Below are 23,942 nucleotides of genomic sequence, written 5' to 3' on the forward strand. Positions count from 1 at the left end.
TCTTCTATTATGGAAATTATGTGTGTCAGCTGCTATAATAGGGTTCCACTCTAAGCTTCCACATGAAGTCAAAGATAGATTCCTTTATGAAAGTACTTTTTATTAATAGTGCTAGAGTTCCAATTTTTGTTTACAGCATTTCTTATTGAATAAGAATAATTAAAACTATTTTAGTGTGAAGTTCAGAGAAATTTACATCAGTATTGCATTATTAGAAATTTAATATTGTGAACAATCTCTTTGATAGATACAGAATCAATATTTACATGGGCTTTGATTTCTCAGTGTCTGTCAGTGAAGTTCAAGGAAAGTCCTGAAGCACAAAAAGAGTTAACTTAAAAATAGTTTTGATGATAAGTTATGAGTCATTTGTAGCTAGCTTTGGGTTTTATGATCTAGGACTTAATGAAACTCAAGACGCCATTTTCAAGAATGTTTCGTGTATTCTGTGTTCATCTCACTGCCTATCAGTTGCATTCAGCAACAGCGGAAGAACTTTGCTGTAGCTTCCCTTCAAATCTCATAAAATGTGTAGCTGTAATAATTGTAATTATGGTAGAATGTCCTTTGTTAATTTTACAGTAAGTTTTCATCTCCCAACTAAGATTCTGCAGGATATTAAAAATAATTTAAAAAATGCTGCAATTGTTCTGCTAGCCTGATTGTAATGATGAAGGAGACAAAATTGATTCTAGTTCATGGCATGCTCTTCCAGTGTTATTCAGCAGCACCTGTTGGCTGAAAGCTGTTCAGGATTATTCCAGGTTTATTAGTCATGAGCAAGATAACAATAACAGCAAATAAGTTTCCAAGTAACGACTCAGGAATTTTGTCTAAAAGTTGTAAGTCTTGTTATATCTGGATGATTTTTAATGTTAAATTAGGAACAGCATACAGCCATGGACCAAGGTATCTAGGAAAACACATGGAATCTTCAGGCACATACCAAAGTCTCTCCTTCTAGTCTGTATCATATGGAGGTGAGGAAAAATCAGAAGTCACTAAGGCAAACAAGCAGAATAAATATTTTTCTGATATATAAGTTCTCAGCCTAGATGGAAGTGATTTATTGTGTGTTATTCCTTACCATTTCTATGCATTGAACACATAAGAATTTTATTTGGTCAATAATTTGTATATTAGAGTTAGTCTTCATGGTGCAATTTCAGAGATGTTTTCATAAGTTTGGAGAATAACTAGGCACCATATCTCTCTTTTCTGTTTTGAGTATCAGTGTTACTGCTAGAAGGTCACAGACGAAGTCAGAACTTTTATTGTTCTGGTGGAGTCTTTGTATGATTGCAGGAACTGAAAGAGAAATGTTGTTAAGTAAGAGCTGATTCTGCTACTTTGTTTAAAGAAATGAAATCAAGTCTCTTTGCCTGGAGAAAACTCCAAAGCCTGATCCCATGCTATGCATTTTGGAGTGGCCAATAGTGATGATATATTCGTAAAATGTAGAAGAAGCCCCAAATCTCATGACTTGATGAAATAGTACCAGTTTTTCTTTTTTATTGACTTTTTTTTTTTTTTAATGAGTAGGAAGGTGATATTTTTGTACTGCTAGAAGTTGAGAAATGCCTATTTAGTTTTCTGCAAGACCACATCTGTTCTTGCTCATTTTACATCCTTTTTGAATAGCTTATTCTTCTGCAACTAAATTGTTCTCTTATTAGCCAAGTCTAGAAATCCCAGGGCATAAAATATCTCTTCCTTAAGAATAACTTTTACGAACTTCATTTATAATTTTAATGACAATCTACTCTCTAAATCTCTGTTACTTATTTAAAGGTCTTCACCCTTGTCACTTGCCCTTGGTAATGTTGAAAAGACCTCAAGTGGAAAAATAATATTTGAAATTTTTTATGTTTCAGTTGCCTTCCATTCCCATGCCCCTTTTGTGTTCCTCCTAAGTAATTTTATCTTTTTACTCCCTTGACGTCGCCAACTTTTCTATGATTAGTCTTTATCTGGTAGCTACTCTATATGTAAATGAAGAAAAATTCTTTTGTGCCATGTCCAGTTCACTATTCAAGTCTCTTAAGACATTTTGCACTATCACCTTTGAACAAGAAAAAAGTCTCACTGAGAGCTAACATAATTTTCTGCAGCTTTTAGACCTTCAGTTTTAACTGAATTCCTATTGATGTGGTTGAGTATTACGAAGATTAGCACAGAATGGAGGGAAGCTGGAGATTTTTAGGTAGAGGGGTTACAGACAGACTACGGAGAGTACACTCACTCTATTTGGAACCAGTAACCAGTATCAAACTAGAATGGCATCTCAGCTTTAAGGGTGGTCTTCCCTTGCTCAATTTTTACAAAAAGCTTTATAAATTGAAGTCTGTAGTCACAGCAAGGAACAGGGAAGACAGCAAGGCTGCACTACTTGGGTGGTAGTGCCAGCCACCCATCTGAGATAAATGACATGCCATTCCTGACAGCAAATGTGTTTGTAAACTACAAGGCTTCTGGCATGGATTAGTTTCTGAAGAGTGTGCTTAAGCATAGATGGGAGTGTGTCAGTGCTGACAGGCAGCTGAATTGTTGTCCTGATGGAATTGTGCCCAAGGAAAGCCACATTTAATTCAGTATTTTTTCAAGTTTTGGGCTTTAAGCCTTCTAAAGACCTGCTGGTTGATTTTTTAGTAGTAAGTGCCCACAGTGGGCCTGTGACTATATGTGTTTGCAATTATATAAATAAACAAATGGAGGTGGAAAACACCTGTGGCTCTGTAGTTGGCCTGATGTTTCTGTAACAAGGTGCAGTTACAGAAAGGGATGACCTTACCCATTCCTATGGATTTCCCACAAGGGTTTGTCCTCATTTCTTTCATGTGGTTGTTACAGATTTTGTTGTCATATTGTGAGTTAGGTCACTGTTCTTATCAGATACTAATTTTTTCTCCAGGTGAATATGTAATTCCAGCTAAATGTGCAGCCAAATTATTTCCTCAGTTGAAAAAAGTATGGAAAAAATGTGTGGATATAGGCAGAAGTGGAATCTGCATTTTTCAGTGGTGGGATGTGCTCAAGATTGATTTAAGGCAGCTGTGAAACTGTGCTAACCTGAGTAGAAACATGAAACATGCAAAATAAAAATCACTGAGAGACAAAGCTGCCACTTTCCTTTTTCTCAGTTAAGTGAAGCATTGCTGATGTTGACATAAAGCTGACCATTTTGTTTGTGATGGATATGGGCTACATAATGAGGGAGGGTCTTGGAAACCATGGAATAAAACAATCCTAAAATAAAGTCTTTGAAGCAAGGAAATGCGTCATTTGAAACAAGATGTTTTAAAAAATATTTTCAACTTCAGTCAGTAAGTAAATACTCTAGCATCTCTTTCTAAGAAGAAACAGAAAGAAGAGGTTTCTCTATTATTTTGTATCCTTTCTGATGATCACAGAAGATCATCTGCTTAGGAGGTACACTGGTAATTTCTCAAAAAAAAAAACCAAAAAAAACAAACCCAAACAAAAAAACCAGCTCCCCAAAACAGGAGGAAAATTGAAGTCTAAATTATCTAAATGTGCGATCTGGGTAAAAGAGGTATGAATTGATGGATCCTTCTGAATTTGTTTTATGTCATGTTTACTAAAAATAGGCCATTAAAAATAGCTAAAGATAGACATTAAAAATAAGTTAAAAATAGTAGGTGGATCTGGAAGGGTTTTTCTGTTGGTTTTGGATTATTGTTGGTTTTTTTGTTGGTTTTTTAAACCTAAGCCTTTTTTGAATACTTCCCCTTTATTTTTCTCTTTTCTCTATCACATGTTAACCATAAAAATATTGGTGGGAAAGGACCACTGGAATCTTAACATTCTGGGATTCAAATATCATAATATGACCTGCCTATAATTAATACAGTAATATTAATTGTTCAAGTAATGCAGTTTTAGCTGTGACTTTGTCTAGCCAAATTTTTAAAATTGGCCATGACAGAGATTTCACAGTTTTACTAGAAACCTATTCCAGGGTTAAACTACTCATCAAGAGCAGTTTTTCTTGGTCTCCAGTTTGAACATATCAAAATGAAATCTGTAGCCTTTACCCCTTTTTGTGGCTTAGAGTATTCGTGACTCCTTGTTTACCTCAGACTCTTGTGTTCCTGGTGTCTTCTGTTAGATATTTTTTTCTTTTTTCTTAATCAAGGGAGGATCCTTCTCTTTTAGCATTAATGTAAATGTTTGTCTTTGACATCATTCAAGTCATGAGGAGTTCACATTTATTTCACATAAGTACCACAGACTCTAATAAATTTTCATCTTAGGCTGGCTTTGAATCAGGAGTGTTTACTAGATATGCTGGCCTATAGCAACCCTGTTTTCAAATTAGCAGTGTTATTAATAATTATGTATATTTGAATATGACTATATTAATTAAATAGTCTCTGTTAGTGTGTATTAACTATATTTCATATAACTAATTTCTGATACAAATGCTATGTTGTTTCCCATAAACAGATATAGCACTGTATTCTAATTACATATTGATGAAGCTCTTGAAATTTTCACATAGCTTGTCTGAAGTTCATTTTGAGAGGATTCTCAATAGCTTCTGAAATAATTTACATCACAGTAGTTTTCAGTACCTTTTGTAACTCATTATCTTAATATATCATCCATGCTTTGGCATTGATTTGATGTTTATTTCCATTCTTTACACATCCATGTACATGAAATAAAGTGGCAACACAGAATGTCTTTAAGGAGAAGGTTGTGGGATTTACCACTTTGCTGAAAAGAATTTACTTCATTTGGAGGAAAAAAAATACTTCTATAGTCAGAAAACACCCCAGGATTTCTTTAACTCTGCGACATAAATGCTTATGTCAGCAAAATACGCAGAACTACTTAATATGAGTATCAATAAAGAAGTCAACAGAGCAGTGAGGACTAGCCGAGGCCATTACAAGACGATTCATTAATTATGCCCTCAGTATGTGCCTTGCAGAAGTAGGATAAACTTGCAGAAGTAAACCACAGTATGAATGGGGATACTAGTTGGACTAGGCAGTTCTGATCAATTGAAGAAATTAATATATGTTTCTCTTTGTCAGACTTCATCTGACTTCTGGTAGCTGGCATCAGAAGATTTTTGTCAACAAGACAAAGAATCCAGACTCTGCCTAAGAATTCTACCTTGTTTTGCAGATTTTTGCAAAGTTTTAAACAATGCCCAGTTAAGACACGGCACCTGAATTCTGACCCATAATACCTAACTTCTTCCAACTTATATGTGTACTTCATTAGACTGTACAAAAATGAAAAAATCATCAAAAGGTATTATTTTTTTCACATTTCTGTTTTAGCCAAATTTGGTTTCAATTGCGTGTCCTTCAGGTTCCAGGATGTCCATATATACACAATCTGAATTACTAATGGAATTTTTCTTTAACTCACGGTTAAAGTGACTAACACAAAGTCATATTTTTCATTTCTTTTACATATTTTAAGATAGCTACTCACAGTTTATTGCTTCTATGTAAAAATGAACAGCAGAACCTACATATTCTTAGTGGATTTATGTTAGATTTATTTATGTAGAATTAAATAACTATCTGATACATCATATTGCTACTTAACTGTGTTGAGTAAACTTGGGAGTTATCAGCATTGTATTCAGTTGGTCTGTCAGCTTCTGTCACATGATACTCGGAGTTAGTAAATTTATTAGATTGTCTCTGTTAAGTAGCTGATTCTTTCCCCAGCACACACCGAGTGTTAGTTGCATCAAAATAGATGGTGGAACGGTATATGTAGATTTAAGATGGTTCTGTGATGAGGGGCAAAAAGACACTTTAGTCCCTGGTGCTTAACAGAAAAGAAGTGTGAAAGGTTGCACAACTACTCAAGAGCCTCGCATTGGTTTTCGAGTCCGAAAAATTTTCAGACTAGAAATTTCAGACTGAAATTTTCCAGTATTTTTTTTTTCTGCCCTTATTGTCATGATATCTAAGTGTCTGTTAAACTGTGTTAACTGCTGGAGTGGGAATTTCCCCACGAAGGGAATTCAAGAGGATTATAAAATACCTAATAAATTATTCTGTTCCTTTACTAAGGGAATTAATTAAAGTTCCTTTACTAAGGGAATCAGAATCAGTATTACCTTTTTTCAGTGTTAATGCTTGAGACACATAGAGAGGATTCCCTGTGTTTAAAAGAAGACAAAACCCGTTGTCAGATTTTAATGTTTGAACATTATGTTTACCTCATTTTAATGTATGAACATTATGTTAATGAGAAGTGTTGTGGGGTGATCTACCCTAATTTACTTATGTGTGTGTATATATGTGTGTTTGTTCTTCCCTAACCAGGTAAGTTGTGTCCTTCCAGAATGCAAGGTGCCCTTTGACCTCCCTTAATCTCCTATGTCAAAAAAGAAAGGTACATTTTTTGTCCTGTTTATTAGAAATAATAAAATATACATTTAGATGCTGCAACCTCAGGATAAAAAAAGTACATATGTAAATATATGTAATTTTTTTGGTACCTCTAGACTTTTTCTTCCAACATAATTTCCATATCTTTTATAAAACAGGGCAGATATTATCTCTATTTTACAGATGTGGAAAAAAAGGATTAATGTGGGTTTCAGAATAAATCAGTGGAAGAGTTTGAAGCAGAACTTTGATATTTTGCCTTCCAGACATTACTGTGATTGATTCATATGTGTATACTTCATGGCAGAGGAATTTTTAAAAGCTATTTCCATTTCTTTTAACTTAAACCTCACAAAAGTGACAGAAATGGAGAGAAGCAAATCCCATCCTTTATGGAGTGCCACATGAAAGAAATTCATGGGTTTTGTTTTGTCTTTGTTTACAAGCACAATGCTCTAATGGGGAAAAAATGTTATGCTCTTAAAAGCAGGCTTATAGTAAAAATGGAAATGAATAAAATGTAACATGGAAATTGTGTAAGAAAACCATATATGAATTGTTTGCTGTTACATTGCCAGTACGTTGTGTTATCTACATCAGGTAGAGTAGTTCTTCCAATTAAAACCAATGGGTATTTTTGACCTGAAGCTTCCCTAACTTCAGAGCCTCCTTCTCTAGGTATTGGCAGATCAGAGGTTTATCTTACAGATTTTTGGTTCATATGTATTATTTATACCTCTTCATAATTACATGTTCACATTTTCATAAATAATTCTGCTTGCCAAAATTTCCCTTCTCATAAATAGGTATTTTATTTTATATTTTTTTGCCTGTGTTATTTCAGTGTCTTGTCCATAGGAAAGCCATCTGGTCATTCAGATATGTAATTTTTTAGAACCAAAAAGACTGAGAGCATAGTAGTTTGTAGAATTAAAAAAAGAGAGAAGGTGCAATTATAATAAGAAAATGAATTCCCTTATTGGTATATAGTCTGGTAAGAACTGAACAAAAGCTTAGGGAAGTGGTGCTTGAGAGCTAAATGCCAGAGGAATTTGTTTTAAAACAGACTGTTCCAGTTTTACTTCCCATCCAGTTGCAGATTGATTCTATTGTGAGAAACTGCCCTCAGCCATTGGAATCCCAGTGGGAAAAATTTTCAGAGTATACTGCTAGGAACTTGTATGGTTGTCAACTTCTTTGGTAACACTGTTTTGGAAGTTACCTTATGTGTAGCCTCATCAGTTTAACAATCATCTAAAATCAGACTATTAAATTGTACTGTACACAATCAGTGTCATGAATGTGCATGTAAAGTGGGAATTCCAATGCTCTTCCTTGTATATTTCAAGAAGAATGTTATAAATAAATTCTCATAGAGGTGTCTGAAGAGAGGGAGCCATACTTAAAAAAGATAGCCTTGGCTTTTTAATACCAGGTCTCTCTTAAACGTGAGATTAAGGTTCTTGCAGGACTGTCTTTGGAGACTTGTCACTCTGCAAGAACTACCTATTTTTCCTTCAGATTACTCCATTAGGTTTCTTTCAGATGAGAGCTCAAGAACTCAAGTCTAGCCTGTGTATAGAGGTTATAATCCCATATGGTACAGTACACTTGCTTGCTGGAGATCAACTGTGTGATAAAAATAGTCAGTAGAATCTAATTAAAATAGGGAAGAAGGGTTAGAATGCATATTGATTAAAAGAATGGAAAACTCTATGATGATAAAATAGTAACATATTACATGTTCTGTCAGGGCTTTGAGCAAGATGAATAAAGTATGAGCATCCCACAAGAGTCAGCAGAAAATGGAATTGTGCTACATGACAGCAGGGGTACTTTTATTTGGTCTCAACTGCATTGACAGTACAATTGAACCATTATTTAAGGAAGGATAAAGACCAGCAATATCATTTTACAGAGAGTAACCACTACCGCAGAAAACCCATCTACCAAGCCATGTGTGCTATGTCTCTCAGATATTGATTATATGAGAAGTGGCATGCAGCTGAGTAGAAATCTGTGAGGAATATTTGTGAATAGTTCTAATTTGAGCTGAGTAGTTGGCTAAAGATGACCCTAGGGGTTCTTTTGTAATATGAAGAATTAATTGAAATGTGTATTTCTGTTATCTTTCCAATAACTGAACAGCTTCTCTATTTCTAATGAAAGAAAATTTCCTGTCACAGGATATTAAACTGATCTCCACTATCTTACAAATTTAATTTTTTCACCAAATAGATAAAAACTTATCAATAGGGACACATTTAGGCATGCTATAAGATTTAAATGGTAAAAAATATGGTGCTTGTCCCAAGTGTTATTCAAAGCCTTCCTGGTTCCTGCTGCTGTGGTGCCTGAGAACTCTCTAGTAAATTTCAAGTGGCTTTGCCTTGGTCCTAGTCTAGGAACTCCTGAATGTGCTGCAAAGATGACAAGATTATGGTTAATATATTTGGAGTAGAAAAAGATATATTTTATGCTAGGTGATTCGGAGTGGAAATAACTGCTGCCTTAAAGGAAAGACACTAAGTAGATACAAGGATCAGTACCTGAATTTTGCAGTTAGGACACAGATTGCATGAAAATGGCTACTTCACACCCAACCCAACTTTTAAGATTCCCTATGTAATAAAAACATGGGAAACATGTAAAATATAGATTAAAATAAAAATATACTTATTATTTCTCCCCTTTAATTAAACTCTAATAGTCCTATCTTTGTGATAAGAGTCCCATATTGAAAATATTTCAAACATGAATCTTTCAGAGGGAAATAATTTGTATATTCTTTTAAAAAATCTTTTTTCAGCTCCTTTATGTGACACTCAAAGAATGCAGAGTCTAATTAATAATTATGTGTACTGTTATATTTCACGAAGATTCAAAGGCAGTACTTGTATTATTAGTTTATCCTAGAAGAATGGAGAGACTTGGTACTGATTGTTAACTTTTTCTAGGAATTTCAGTCTGAGGATTTATGATAGAAATGTAAAAGAAGTTCTCTTAGACTCAAGATTAGGCATGGGATTTTGAGGAGAGGATACACTATTAGTGCGTAACAAAAGCTGAGATATGTTGGTAGATACAACTGCACTAGTTAGAGGAAAAAAAAATACATAAGAATCAATATCCTTTCCTTGTTAGAAAATGCAAACAAAACTTTAGAATTAAAACTTTCAGATGAAATGTGGCTTCAGGCATTTTGTTCTTTGCTGATTTTACAGTGGCCATTGCACAGTTGGAAGCCCTTTCCACAGAAAATTACTCTGAAGAAAATTCTCAGTCTCTCCCACTGTGTCTGTAGAAATGATACCACATCTATCTTGCAATTTTATTTTTTTTTTTTTGACATTGGGGTGATGGTTTCTGTTGTCCTTCATAAAAGGAGGCACTTTTTTTTCCCCCAGGGTGTAAGGAGAAGATTACAGTCTTTGTATTCTTAGTAACCAGAGTTACATGTTCCCACCCAAATTTATTGTGTAAAAGTTTCCAATCATCTTTCCTCTCTTTGGGAGTAGCCTTTGACTTGTTTCTTACAAGTTTTCTCTGTTACACAACTTCTCGTCTCTCACTGCTAAATGTGCTTATTGATGTTCTGTTTTCAGCCCAAAATCCCTCTGTGCTCTACTGCTCCCACTTCACCTATTACCTTTCTTACTCTGTGCCCTGATGTTAGAAATACAGTGCATCTCCATGTGTCACTGCCCTCACTCTTGGGTTGTGTAGTCCTCTCCTTGTCTTCCTGCTTCTCCTCTTCAGCTGTTACGGGTTTCAAAAGCAGAAGGGGTGCCAAAACTGGTGGTCTCTTGATCATCCTTTCCTTGGCATTTAGGGTTTAGATGCATCTGCGGAGTATTCTTTTATCATTTTGCCTTATAAAAGTGTCTCTCACGTCTTCCTTTCAGGTACTTCCCAATTTTAACCCTTTCTCTCTTGACAATGTCTGTGTCCCCTTGTTCTCTTTGTCTGTAAAAGGAGCTTCTGCTCTACCATCTGCTTCAGCTCATATAGCAAAATCCCCCCCAGTTTTGCATAAAAGAAGTGCTGCGTTTCATTGTTACCTATCTGCACTATTAGGTTTCCTGTCTATTTCAGCTCTCAGTACCTAGTCTAAATTTTTCCCCTTTTCTGGATTTTCACTGGTCAAGAATTCTATGTCTTAGTAACTAGACTTCCTGGAAAGGATGATCAAGTGTATCACTGTTACTTGGAAAGCATTAGCAGGAGCCTTTATCCTCCAGCTCTGGTGGTTGTGAATTTATACAATTACAAGCAGTTAAACCTGTCACTCTTCTAAACTATCTAGCTCTGATTTTTTGGGCCTCCCCTTCCTCTTTCCTACGCCAACTAATTCAGACAACACTTAAGTTTTAGAATTAGTTTTAAATATCACAGCCAATGATCCCAGCTATGCTTGTGAGTGTTACTGACTTGCTAAGTCTGCAAGGACCTTAACATTTCAAATAGAGTTTTTGTATGGATGCCGATCATCTGTGTCTTGTCAATACTATTGCTAGAAGTCTCATTGTGTAATGTGGAACTTTCAGGTGACACTTTTTCAGTGTGTTTCAGGGGATACTTCTTGCAGAATCAAAAAATGTCTAAGGTCTCCATGAATGGCGCAGTCTCTTGCCTGAATGAAAGCAACTTCTGTTAATTAGAAAAAGCTGCATAAAAAGCTGCTGCTGTGCATAAATGTGGGGAGCACGAAAACTGTGAGGGGAGGGGAGCATTTTGCTAGCTTTCTGAACAGTGAGAACAGCCAAAGGAAAACCCAAGAGATGTGCATTTGATTCATACTTCTGAAAAAGTAACCGTTTCCAGCTGAGAGTCCATTGCTAAAACCTTTAGTTATGCAAATAAATGTCATATTAGTGACAGTAGTATCACTGAAACTTGTTAAAATCCTGTTCAAAGACCTGAAGAATTCCTTTCCTTGATGTGTCATCCCATGCATTTTTAAAGCAATGCGCAGGAATTCATGTGTGTGCAGTTCTGATTGATTCTAATGGAATGTAAAGATGTGACACCTGTGATGGCTCTGAGTCTACTTTTATAAGGAAGAAAAGGAGGGTTTCCACTAATACAGATAGGTACAGCTTTAACAGCTTTAACAGAGAACTATTAAGAGATACTGATATAATTCAATTTTCATGAATGGTAAAGTAAGGTAGGGATGTTCAAACTGGTTTACATTCTAAGCCAGATGTCTTTGGCACTTGCAAGCAGAAATTATATACCAGGTTGCAAATTTTTTGTCTAATTCTAAACCATGGTATGTTGTTACTGGTTTGCTGACAGCCATCTGCTCAGACCTCATTTGATTTTTCCATTCAGTCACAGTTCAAGTAAGGGAACAAAATATGTGGAAGGCAGGGAAATTATCTAATTTCAGGAGATAATATTATTTTTTCCCCAAAATATATATTAAGATATATATCAGGCACATATTCTGTTCTCTTCATGAAATAGGAAGAATTTTAAATTAACTACTGTGGCTAAAGATACAGATGCACTGTCTATTGTATTTTCATACCTGTATATATTACATATATATAATTTACAAATACATGGATAATGTACTACAGCTCTTACATGTATTTAGGAGCCCTTTTGTAGCAAAGTCTCCAGTGAAGAAATATAGGTGACACACAAGAACTATTTCAATGTACTAGAACAAAGAATACTGTAAAACTGTCAAAGATTGTTCACAATGTTCTTTCATATTCTCATATGTATCTTGATTCAATGCATAGTAGTAGTATTACTACACAAATATACAATTTAAATTTTCAATTTATTGTGCTTTTTTATTATTTTCAGTATTTCTCAGTTATTCAGCTAATTCATGCCTCAGAAAATCTGTATGGAAATGAAATAGGTAACCTGTTCTGTTCTATGAAAAGCTGAGAGTCTAAGACGTGCAAAATATATTTTGCATTCTGCCTTGATACTGAATAACTGAAGGCCTTGATCCTGCTAATTTTACTTTACATGCATTGAAATTGAACAGATCAAAGGTGTTTGGACTTACAGTAGAATCTGAGAAGGGCAAATTAGTTCTCATTTCAATAGGATATTGTGTAGCATGGGTTTAAGTAACACATACACGTAAAATGGTAAATGTGAATGGTACATGTAGCTAAAATGATGGTTTTAGGACCACATGGATTTTTGGAGGACAGTTTGTGATAAGCCAACCTGATAGACTTCTGTGATGAGGTAACAGACTTGGTAGATGAAAGAAGAAGAGTGGATATTATTTATCTTAGCTTTATTAAGGCTTTTGATGCCATCTCAGTAACATCTTCAAAGAAAAGCTGATTAAATACAGGTCAGATGAGTGGACAGCAAAGTAGATTAAAAATTGAATGAGTAGGTCTGAATGGTTGTATCAGTGGCACAAAGTTCACCTGGAGGCAGGTCATTAGTGATCACCGGGCAGGCACTAGCAGTCAGTACTGCAACCAATACTGTGGCCGATACTGTGTCCCATCTTTGTTAATGACCTGGGTGATGGGGTAGAGTGTGCCCTTGGAAGGTTTGCAAACAATATGGAATTGAACAGACTGGCTAATGTGCCAGAAGGCTGTGCCAGAAGGGCATTGGCGGTCTGGAGAAATGGACTGACCTTACAAATTTCAGCAAAAGGAAGTTCAAAGTCCAGCTTGTGGGGAAGGAAAGCCTCATGCACCAGTACAATCTGAGGCCAAATGGCTGGAAAACAGCTTTGCAGAGGAGGACCTTGTCCTGGTGGGCAAGCTGAGTATTAGCCAGCAATGTGGCAAAAATCCCCAAACAAATGGGATGTCCACAGCAGATTGAGGGAGGTGATCATTTCCTGTCAGCTCAGTGGTAATGAGAGCACACCTGAAGAACTGTGTCTTGTTCTGGGCTTCTCAGTGCAAGAGAGACACGGACACGTTGGAGCAAGTCCAGGAAATTGCTGGGAAGATTATTAAGGAATTGGAGTGTCTGTCCTATAAGTAGAGGCTGAGAGGGCTGGGGTTGCTTAGTTTTGAGACATGTCAAGGAAATTTTATCAGCATGTATATCAGTATGTGTCAGGAGGTAATACAGAAGTTTTTTTCAGTGGTACCCAGTGGCAGGACAAAAGGTAATGGATGCAAATCAGTATGCAGGAAATTCCATTTAAACAGAAGAAAACAATTTTTTAAACTGTAAGTGTAGTCAAACAATGGAATTTGTTTCCCAGAGGGCCTGCGGTGTCTGCATCCTTAGGGATACTAAAAACTGCTCCTGGGCCACCTGCTCCCATGACCCTACTTGAGCAGGGGTTTGGGCTAGATATGAGGTCCCTTTCAGCCTCAGTGATTCTCTAATCCTCTGAAGACAGTTCTTAAAAACTCTGCATAGAAATTGCTAATTGGCGATTTCACATTTTTACCAGAATACGTTGAAAATTTATAATCCTTATCAGTATGTATTTGTAAAGCATTACGGCAGAATAGTGAGAAGTAAATCAGTTCAAAGAATGAAAATTGAACTTCATGTTTATTCAAGCTCATCAGTTGAAACACTTCAAACTATTTTAATCTGAATCCTCAGGGTAAATGTAAGTGCACAGAATCTCTTACATATGGTGAGATCAGTTTTTCCCTTTGCTCTTTGGTTTCATAAAGTTAGACTCAGTTTGGATTTTTTTTGTCAGTTAGATGATAGTGAATAGATGAATCACTTTTATTAGGCCCCATAATATGCCTTTTGTTGCCTCTTGTACAGGAACACAGTATACATCTCAGTCGTTGTGTTTAAGTTGACAGTGTTGGAGACTCAAGGGCACAGTAACTAATTCTGACTTTTCTGTGTGGTTTCAATGGACATTGATTTTGAAGTTATTGCAAAAATAGTCATATTCTTCATATTCTTTAATGTTTGAGACAATGCGTAGCAGAGCTTTTTTTTCATAAAGTAAAAACTTCATCAAGAAAAAAGTCATCAGTAAATTGCATCTGGAGGCTCTGATTTTCCCAGGCTCTATCCTACCTTTGAGAAATTCTGATTTAACTTTCTCCATTTTTCATGCTTGGGTTTTTGTTTTTTGGTTGGTTTTTTTTGTTGTTGTTTTTTTTTGTTTGTTTGTTTTGTTTTGTTTTGTTTTGTTTTCTCCTTCAGTGATAGGATAGACAAATCACACAGGTCTGTATCTTGTTCTCTGTTTGCAAATGAGGGAAGTGCAGGAGTATGTCTTCTCAGTATGAAGACCCTGGTGTTTTCTCATGGGGGTGGAATAGAAATGGACATTTTTAGCCATGTCCTGCAGTTTGGGGAAGTTATAAACTGGTGTGTGCTATCTAAGAAGAGAAGACACATAATTTGGGAAAATTCCTGTTTACAGAACAGTGTTGTCTCTCAGAGGTTGTTTTACTTTTTCTTGTTAGACCTGCTTGGCTGCCCAGAACCATACTACTGCATTGCAACGATTTTAATGAAGATCATGTGGTCATTAAAAAATAAAAGAAAATAACTGTTAAGAGTGCACTGCTGCTTGTTTCTTCATGCATAGTGTACCCTTTCTACAGATAAGGTGCTTGTACAATTGGGATTTTGCCCTTCAAAATTTTGTCAGAATACAGATGGAATACATTTGAAAATCAGTGGGTGTCTGACTCAGGCTGGGCATGTAAATACCTTTGAAAATGAGATATCCATTAAGTCTTTGTGCTTTGGATTTTTGATTCAGTGGGAGTTCTGCCTCAGATGTCAAGGAGATGGGATTTCATCTTCACCTGTGTTTTTCCTGTTCTCCTTTGCAAAACAACCTTTTGTGACAGCTCTGGGAAAAAAAAAAAAAGGAAATTCATTACAAAGCAAGGAGGATGCTTATATGTTTAATACAATAGAATATTGTATTAAATAAGCTAGTAGTGATTTTTTCACTTAGTCTCCAATCTCTAAAACTGACAGAGTTTTGCTCTTAAAATAAGCCAAGTCCCTACAGATTTTCAATGCTGTGAACTGTGCTCAGGCAAAGTAATATTACTAGATAATCAATATAACCTTCTTTCAGATGTATCTGGTACTATTTAGATTATATTTAGATTTGCTATCAGGCTTCTTCAGGTTAGTGTTTCATACTCTGTTTTTTTTGTGTTGGAGATAAATATGCAGGAGGCTGTATGTAATGTTGCTTAGAATGAATAGAGAAAATCACCTCCAAGTAAAAGCAAGGCATCTCTACCACCAAACATCAAAAACTACTTTTCCACATCTTTTGCAAGGAAAAAAAGGCTGACTGCTGAACAGTACTGTAATGCACAGTGATTTGGCACAATTTACATAAATGGGTACTGAAATATTTGTTTTCCATTTTGTTTTCCACTGGACAAATGATCCTAGTGTCAATTTTTGATTTTTTTCAGTCTGCATGCGCTGTTGTGTCTGGATAGCTATTTCTTCAAATTGGGTTTATTTTCTAGTTGTATGAAACTATTCATCTACATCGTGGATAGAGTGCATTAAGTTACTCCCTGTCGTGCACAGCTGGAAACAATTCAGTGCTGCAACATTTTGTTTTGTTTTGTCCCAGTTTTTTCTCCCCACTGTGTTCCCACAGCCTAGCATAGCTCTGCGCTGCAGCAGACAACTCTCTCCTTTTCCAGTGACACTTTTTAGAACATCGGAAATTGACATATTCTCTTTTGTCTTTTTAGTACAAATTCAGTGGCAAACAGCTCTGCTTGACTCCATGAACATTTCAAAGTGCTCTATAGACTAGGAAGATTGGCTTGAAAAGTTAGACATATTTAGGCAGGCTGTTTTATTTGCATCTTTGAAGAGACTAGATATTTCGAGAAGATTGAAGGAAGTATGCAGTGCCAAATACTGGTCTGTTTAGAAGAGAGAACAGGAAAATGCAGGTCTTAACAGAGCTTTCTTTGAAGGAAAGAAATATTTTTTCTGTTCTAATGCTTTAATAAGACACAAAGGAATCCCAGAGTTGGTAAACCAAAGTTTGTCTTCTATCTTTGAAGTACTTAAAAATAGCTATTAAAAATCAATCCTGATTTTTTAAAGTTAATATTTTGTTTGTATGTGCAGGAACTGCAATTATTTATATTAATTTTACCCTCAGTAAAATGAGATACTGATCTTATTGCTGTGTAATCAAACCTCAATATAGACATTAAATAATACTGAATACAAATTTCAGTGTGCCAATAATCTGCAAAAATAAGAAGGGTTACAGGCTCTTTGAGTATCTTTGCAGTGGTTTTTCTTTCAATTTTCTTCTTTCTAGTCTCCCCCACTCAGAAAGTTCCTTCCTTCATCTCCATGCAAAGATCTCTGCTGCTGTCTTCCATGTCCTATCAACCACCATGGTGGTTCCTTCTTCTTTCTTAAGATGTCTGCTCTTTCCTCTGTGCAGTAGCAGAATCCAATAGAGATTGTAATCTTGGTTTTGGTTCCTTGCTTGTGCTTCCATTGTGGTGCTGGAATGAATTTCTAGTGAGACTTACCACTACTAGTTGCTCTGTAGATGTGGGATGGTGGTGTGATTGAAACAGGATTTACAATTTCCCATGAGTTATATGAGGGGAAGAAAAGAAAGATGTGTCAGAACTGGTGAGCGGTAGGAATGCTAATGTGCAAGGAAATTATTTTGTTTACATTCATATCTGTTTCCTGTACCACTCCTTTGCTGTAGCTGCTTCTTGACACATTTTAAAAGTAGGTTACCCCAGTGACTATGCCCACTTCATAATGAATCTGTAATCACCATTCAGCAGTTGGAGACGCAGTTAATATCTTTGATTTCCCTCTAGAATTCCTCCATCCTCTCTGAGCTAGGGAAGTCAAGTCAGTGGGCTCTGAAGGTCAATCAAACAGCGCTGTTCCAGAAGGGAGTGAGAGTGAGAATGAGACTGAATTCAGCAGCTGACAGGCTTCATGAAAATGTCTTGTACCTGCTACTTGTGTAGCTCATCTGCTTCTGCTGATCTCCACTATTGCAATAAAGCATGTGGAAAATCTGTTAGTTTGGCAGGGGAGTAGGTAATAGGGCATGACAAAACGAGGCAGCATGCCAGGCATCAGATTGGTAGGTTTTATTCCACTGGTACTCATGGAGCTTATATGAGCTGAAGGTTGGTAGGAACTCGTGAAAAGTAGATAAAACACATGAAGCTAGGCTGTTATTTCCCTTTATGCAGTGAAAATAAGGAAATCATAAGAAAATGAATTAGGTAATACTGCTTTGCAGAAAACTGCAAGGAAATTGCCAGGCTCAAGAGAATATTCTATAGAGGATCTACAGAACAAGATCTATTCCATAGAATAAGTAGCCATTGAAGAAACCTCTCTGGGTGCAAGGTAATAATGAGATGTAGTATAGGGAACCACGTCTGGTGAAAGAATTGAATATTGGCAAAAATATTATAGTTTCATTAGCAATACCACACAAAATTAAGATTATATTTTCTCTTCCATTTTGGATGAACCTTGATGTTGGGATGTATAAGCTACCAGCCTTAATAAGAAAAAAAATATAGATACCTATCGGCAGCAATATTGAGGAAAAATGTGAAGGAGTACAGGGATGTCTCCCTGGGTAAAACCCTGCATCAGTTAGTGATTTAGGGATGTTCTGAATTGGCAACTGAACATAAGCCATTCATGGTTAACGGCTCTGGATGACTCCTTGTTCTGTGTATTAATCTAGTTGGGTTTTTATCCATTCTTGCTTTTGGAATAAAAATATCTTATTATATAACTTACTTATCTGTTCTAGAATTTAATTGCTATCATGCTGAAAAGCAGTTTCATTTATAAACAGGAAAAATATCCCAATCAGTGAAGAAAACTCCTGTCTGATAAGTTGACTCAGCACCTTCAATTTGTGGTACAAGAATAACTAAAGGTACCATGTTCACTGCAAAGATTTACTTACTAAAGCCATTTGCTATTTTGTATGCAGTTACGTCATTTTATACATCTCCCAATCAGTTTGTTTTCCAGTAGAAAACTCGTAGCCTATTCATATCCACATTCAGTTGTTGTTCCACAGCTGTGACACAGCTTGTCACACTTTTCTTCATTTTTTTAGCTCTACCATATCCTTTTGGAGATGAGAGGTAAGGGATAGCATGCAGTATTTGAGTTGTCAGTACATATGGATTTATGCAATAATGTAGTGACATTTTGTTTCTATTCCTCGAGCTAATATTTTCATTGAAATATCATTCATAACTATTTCAGGACTGATAAAAGCAAGTGCAGAAGTAATCATATTTTCCCCCTGTGCATCAATTTTCATTCCTTAATTTCATATACCATTCTATTGCCTAGACAAAATAGTCTGTGGAATTTTTCTACCATTCTCAGGTCTATGCTTATTTTAATTTTCATGAATAATTTTTATGATCAAAAATATTAATTTTTATCCCCTTTTCTAAGTTTCTTACGTTGCTGTTGGAATAGAACTGGATAGCTATGGCTTCCCACTGCTATTCTCCGTTTTTTAATTCTGACCTCATGAGAGGTCATTCCTTCATGTGTTATGATGACTTACTTCCTTTGTGGAATCTTGTAAAAGTCTCTTTACTAGTTTAAATGTGTTGAACTTACTAAATCACTGATACGCTTGTCAGTGTCTCCAGAAAATTTTAGTATTAATAAAGGGTAGCTTTTGAGGCATCTGTAAAAAACCACAGACCCCAAGCAGTCCGTATTTTTATCTTTAAGATAGGTATCTAGATGTGCTTTGATCCAGGACCATTATTAAAAAAAAAAAAAAAAGATAATGTTGTTAGTACCTTGATACCACACCTACTTAACTACAACAGTGGTAGTGTAAAACTTGAGTACATAGGGGTTTGTAGGCAAGAAAATCCTGCTGATTTGCTGCCTTTCTTTTTTGCAATTTTTTTTTTTTTGTCTGGAACTGTTTCTGCTAAACTTATCATCATTAATTCTCTAGTGACTTGAGCAGCATGCTTGATTACCTGTGCATTATACACCACTTTAAATAATTTGATGAATTTCTGTGTTATTTGCCTTTCATAGTTTAATCACTTGTCAACACTAAACAAACTTTCTGTTGGGTTTTCATGCACTAAAATCTTCAAGGAATATGTTCCATGCTTAAAAACCAAAGTGTAGAGCAGAAAGATTACTTCCCATTTCACAGGGGAGAGAATCTGATCCTCTTTCTCTTCACACAGCAGAAGTCCTTTGAAAACCAGAAATTGAACTCAATTTGCTAAAACCACTATCTAATTAAAAAACAGTATTTTCTTCCTGTTTCCTTCATGCAATTGCTAGAATTTTGTTATTTTTTAACAGATAGAAATTATTGCCAATATGATTTTTGCCAGTGACACAAAGGAGAGAAAATATTGATGTAGCTGGGAGTTTAAGGGAGTCAAATTTTTCTGCTTACACTTGAGCTACACAAAATGGAGATGATGTCTTTGTGGCTCAGAGGCATTTTATTCAATCTTTGCACTGGAGCAAAGGTTTACAGAAGTCATTGTCAATAAAGAAAGAAAAAGTCTTTGTAATTTTATCAGATCATATTTTTGGAAGTGTTTGATGGTAGGATGCCCATAGAATTCGAGGTGGGATTGATAACAACAAACTTTAAAATTTATTGGGAAATTGAATTGAAGATGTGCAGAACTAGTACACCAGTTTTAAAATATTTCTTGTGTATGATTATTGTAATGAAAAACAAGGCAAAGAGAAATTAACTGTGCTATCTAGAGCTCTCTTGACTTTTTTCATGGGGATTTATGATTGGAAGATGATTTTTTTTAACATGAATCTCATGTGACTTGATATATTAGCATCATAAACATACACATTTTTATTTCATATTCAAAAGGCCTACCTAAAATTTTCAAGAAAATGGTTTCATCTTCTGTATTGCTAGAATGTCATGCCTCTATTGTGCAAATATATATATCTATATGTAACTGCTAGAAATCAATATTAATACTATTGCTTCCTCCATTCTATCAGGTTTGCACATCAAATCTTCTTTTAAAGCAAAGCTTTCTTTTGGGCTGTACAAAGAGGTATTACAGAATTGTAGAATATCTTGAGTTGGAAGGGACTCATAAGGTCTATTGAGCCCAGCTGCTTGGACATTGGAAATAAAGACTTTCAAAAAGTGTTCAAATATGTAGTTGTTAATTATTACTTGTTAAAACCCCAGGGTTGAGGAATTAATCAATAAATTGGTGAAGTGCTGGCAAAGGTGAAGTGCTGGCAAAGGTGAAGTGTTGGCAAAAGTGAATTGGCGAAGGTGAAGTGCTGTCTGTAATGTGCATCTTTTGCTCTCTGCCTGTCACTCCGAGCCTGTGGGAATTTAGTGTGGAACACCTCTGAAAGGTGCTGGCATCTTGACGTCAGCTCTTCAGTGAAATTCCCTGTATTTGTTTTGTTGCCTGTGTTTGTACTGATTATTGATAAAGCTCTTTTGGTAGCTTGAGTAGCTTGACTGTAAGGTGCTCTGCACATTAAAGAGGTGACCCAAGGGTGAAGTTTTGTTCTAATAATCGGGTTTCTTAAGTACTCTTCATTTATTTATGTATCTTATATTTGTGTTAGAATAATGGTATGATTTGTGATAGACATAGAACAGGTAATATTTTTATAGCTGTGAGAATCTGGAGGCTTTTTCATTGCTCTCTTTCAGCTCTTTCTTGAAGGATTTATTCTCCTGATGCCATGTACTGCATTTCTTTGCATGTAAGATCATTCTGTCCTTTGTATGAGGTTCACTTTTGAAGGCTTAAAATACTTAGCTGTGAACCAAATGCCAGACTCTTTGTTAACACTCAGTGATTACTGGCTTCTGGACTATTAACTTTGTACAGCCTAAAAAGAGAATAATAAGGCTGTCAGTCAACATAGGAAGTTCCACAGCTATTAATTCATCCACTCTGTTAATGCTTATACTGATTTTTAACCATGTGGCCTCATCACAGAAGACAGAAAATTCCACTGAATGCAGTGAATAAAAATACAAGAACAACTGTATAGATTTGAAAATGTGATGAAAATAACCTTTAATCTACACAGAAGGAGCAAGCTGCATGATCGATGAAATCGCAAGTATTGATTTGCTGCACAAATTGGATGGGCTAGTAACTAATTGGCTCTCTTGCTCAAACAGTATATTTACACATGGTTTTAAAGTGACCGTGAGAGTCACTAACTGACAGTGTCAAAGGACAGCTGTACCATGTCCAGCCAAGCTTGGTAATTAAATGGCACACAGGTTAATTGCAGAGACAAGCAGGAGACTGGTGTTAAAGGATTGAAAGGAGTCAGTGGAAGAGTGTTGTCCATTTGAGGAGGATGAAAAGAAGCGCCATTATAAAAGGAGCCTGATCAGAGTTCAATAACGACCAATTCAGTTTTTATTAAAACCTTATTTTGAGATTACAATAGTATAATAGGGTTGGAAGCTGAATGAATTGCAAAAGAGTGACTTTTGGGCCACTTGAAATTGTCATAAAATGAATCTAAAAGTGATTCTAAGAGTCCATACATCAGCCCATTTTTTTTGGTTGGTTTGTTGGTTTGTATTGGGCTTTTTTGTTTAACCTGTAGCCATGGCAAATTTGCTTTTGAAGATACAAAACTGGTCAATTTTATACATATTTGACACATACTATCAGTTTTTCTCTGTGGATCAATTTTATTACGGCTCAAAGGTTTTGATCAGTACTTAGTGGGAAGGAGAGTAACCCACCTTAATGAATGTTCTTCATATGGTTTATAATCTTTATTGCTTACTGCTACATATAACTGCTCAGCAGAGCACTCAGATGTGCTTAAATGCTGTGCTGAATGAGAATTATAATACATCACTCAGCATGTGCACCTGGAAAAATAGCAACAGCACTACGATAAAAGATATGATGTCGTATATATTATTTTCTTCTTGAAGAAAGGGAAGCATGACATATGCTATTCATGTTGCTGGATGAATTACCCTGCTGTTCTGATGACAAAGGTGTCTATGAAGAACTAAGCAGAACAGTAATACAGTGTGATGCAAGTGCTGCAGTCTGTGAAGGAAAAGCTCTTCCATGGAGATATCAGCAGAAAAGAAGAATGATAAGGAGTTTTCATAGGTACATTGTGTATGGTGTTGCAGTGGCCAATTGCGTAGGAACACAAGGTTTGATTGTGAAACATAAAATTTTAAGATCTTTGTATGTTTTTGTACTTTTTCCTTGGCATCCTGCTGTTTTTCATGATATAACCAGAAGGTACCAATTTGAATTTTAGAGGAATGGGGATAAAAACCCATCAATATAGTGTCTTTATTCTGATGTCTAAATTTTGGATACACAACCAAAGTTGTTCTTTTTTTGCTTCCATAGCTGTTGAAAATGAAGGCTTTTGCTTTAATGTTGTAGCAGGTGTTACATTCATTTGTGATTATTCTGCTAAATTCACCTTGGTTTTGCCTCTGTTGCTTTTGTTTATTATTTTATTTTATTTTATTTTCAGGACTGTTTCCTGCAGTGCTGAACCTGGCTAGTAATGCTCTCATCACAACCAATGCAACCTGTGGAGAAAAGGGGCGGGAAATGTACTGCAAACTGGTTGAACATGTACCTGGACAGCCTGCAAGGAACCCTCAGTGCCGCATTTGCGATCAAAGGAGCCGAGTTCCACATCGTATGTGTGCCATTTTCATTTTGTTCCTTTAAAAAGATGTTTCTCCAAAGGGTGTAGATACTCAGGAAACAAAACAGTAGTTCACCAACCTCATTACTGTGAAATGCGTGTCTCTTTTTAAATCAGGTTAACCATCTCTTCCAAAGATATTTAAAAATCCATATCTGATATGGGTACTCCTCCCACAGAATTTTCTCATTCAGATACTGAAAAGCATAGTACCTAAATTCAGATTTAAACAATAAGTATCTACAGCTGTTGCTGAATTCTTTTGATATACATTAACCATGAATAAAAACCAGATAACTGACTTTTACCTGCATACCTACTTGTGGAACTTGAACATTTTGGCCAATCTAAGCAATATCTGAAACTCCAGTAAATGCAGTTTCACTACGCCAGAAAAAATAAGATAAAGTAATAGAGGACTGCTTGGTTTAATGCTTAGTTTTTAATATTAAAATTGATTTTTGCTAACACTGCTTTCTTAAAGATTATCTAGAAGCAAAATCAGTTTTCAAGTAAAATTTGTCATCATCTACTTCAGATATGCCTATTTCTGTTAGCTGGGAAGATTAGAACTAAGAAAATTTCCTAGTCAAGTCATACAGGTTTAATTTCATGTAACCTTGCAGTGAAAGACATGAACAGCTTTAACATTATTAGATTTTCATGGGTATATTGGCACTGTAGATTGTAGAGGATGTAGGGATACTTAAGACAGCTTTCAGTGGGATAGATAAAATACTGGAAGAACCACAGACACAGAAGCATGAAGACAATTATTTTTTTTCCAATTGTGTTCCAGTAAAACTTAACGCAGATACATTTATGTCTCATGACATTTAAGCATGTGCTAAAAACCACAGGATAAAACAAAACAAAAAAAAAAAG

General features: G+C 35.7%; 1 protein-coding gene across 8 annotated transcripts in view; it reads left to right on the forward strand.

Annotated features, from left to right (window-relative positions):
- Window positions 1–23,942, forward strand: part of LAMA2 (laminin subunit alpha 2) — a 333,883-nt gene that overhangs the window by 57,780 nt on the left and 252,161 nt on the right. For all 8 annotated transcript variants that reach the window (XR_012055037.1, XM_030267881.4, XM_072926874.1 and 5 more), the window contains exon 2: window positions 22,878–23,048. Coding sequence is in view for 7 of the 8 variants with exons in the window: in XM_030267881.4 (XP_030123741.4) it covers window positions 22,878–23,048 (171 nt within the window). In the remaining variant the exon portion in view is untranslated. The remainder of the gene's footprint in view (window positions 1–22,877; window positions 23,049–23,942) is intronic.

The sequence above is a fragment of the Taeniopygia guttata genome, chromosome 3 (assembly GCF_048771995.1).
Source record: "Taeniopygia guttata chromosome 3, bTaeGut7.mat, whole genome shotgun sequence".
In the NCBI taxonomy this organism is placed as follows: domain Eukaryota; kingdom Metazoa; phylum Chordata; class Aves; order Passeriformes; family Estrildidae; genus Taeniopygia; species Taeniopygia guttata.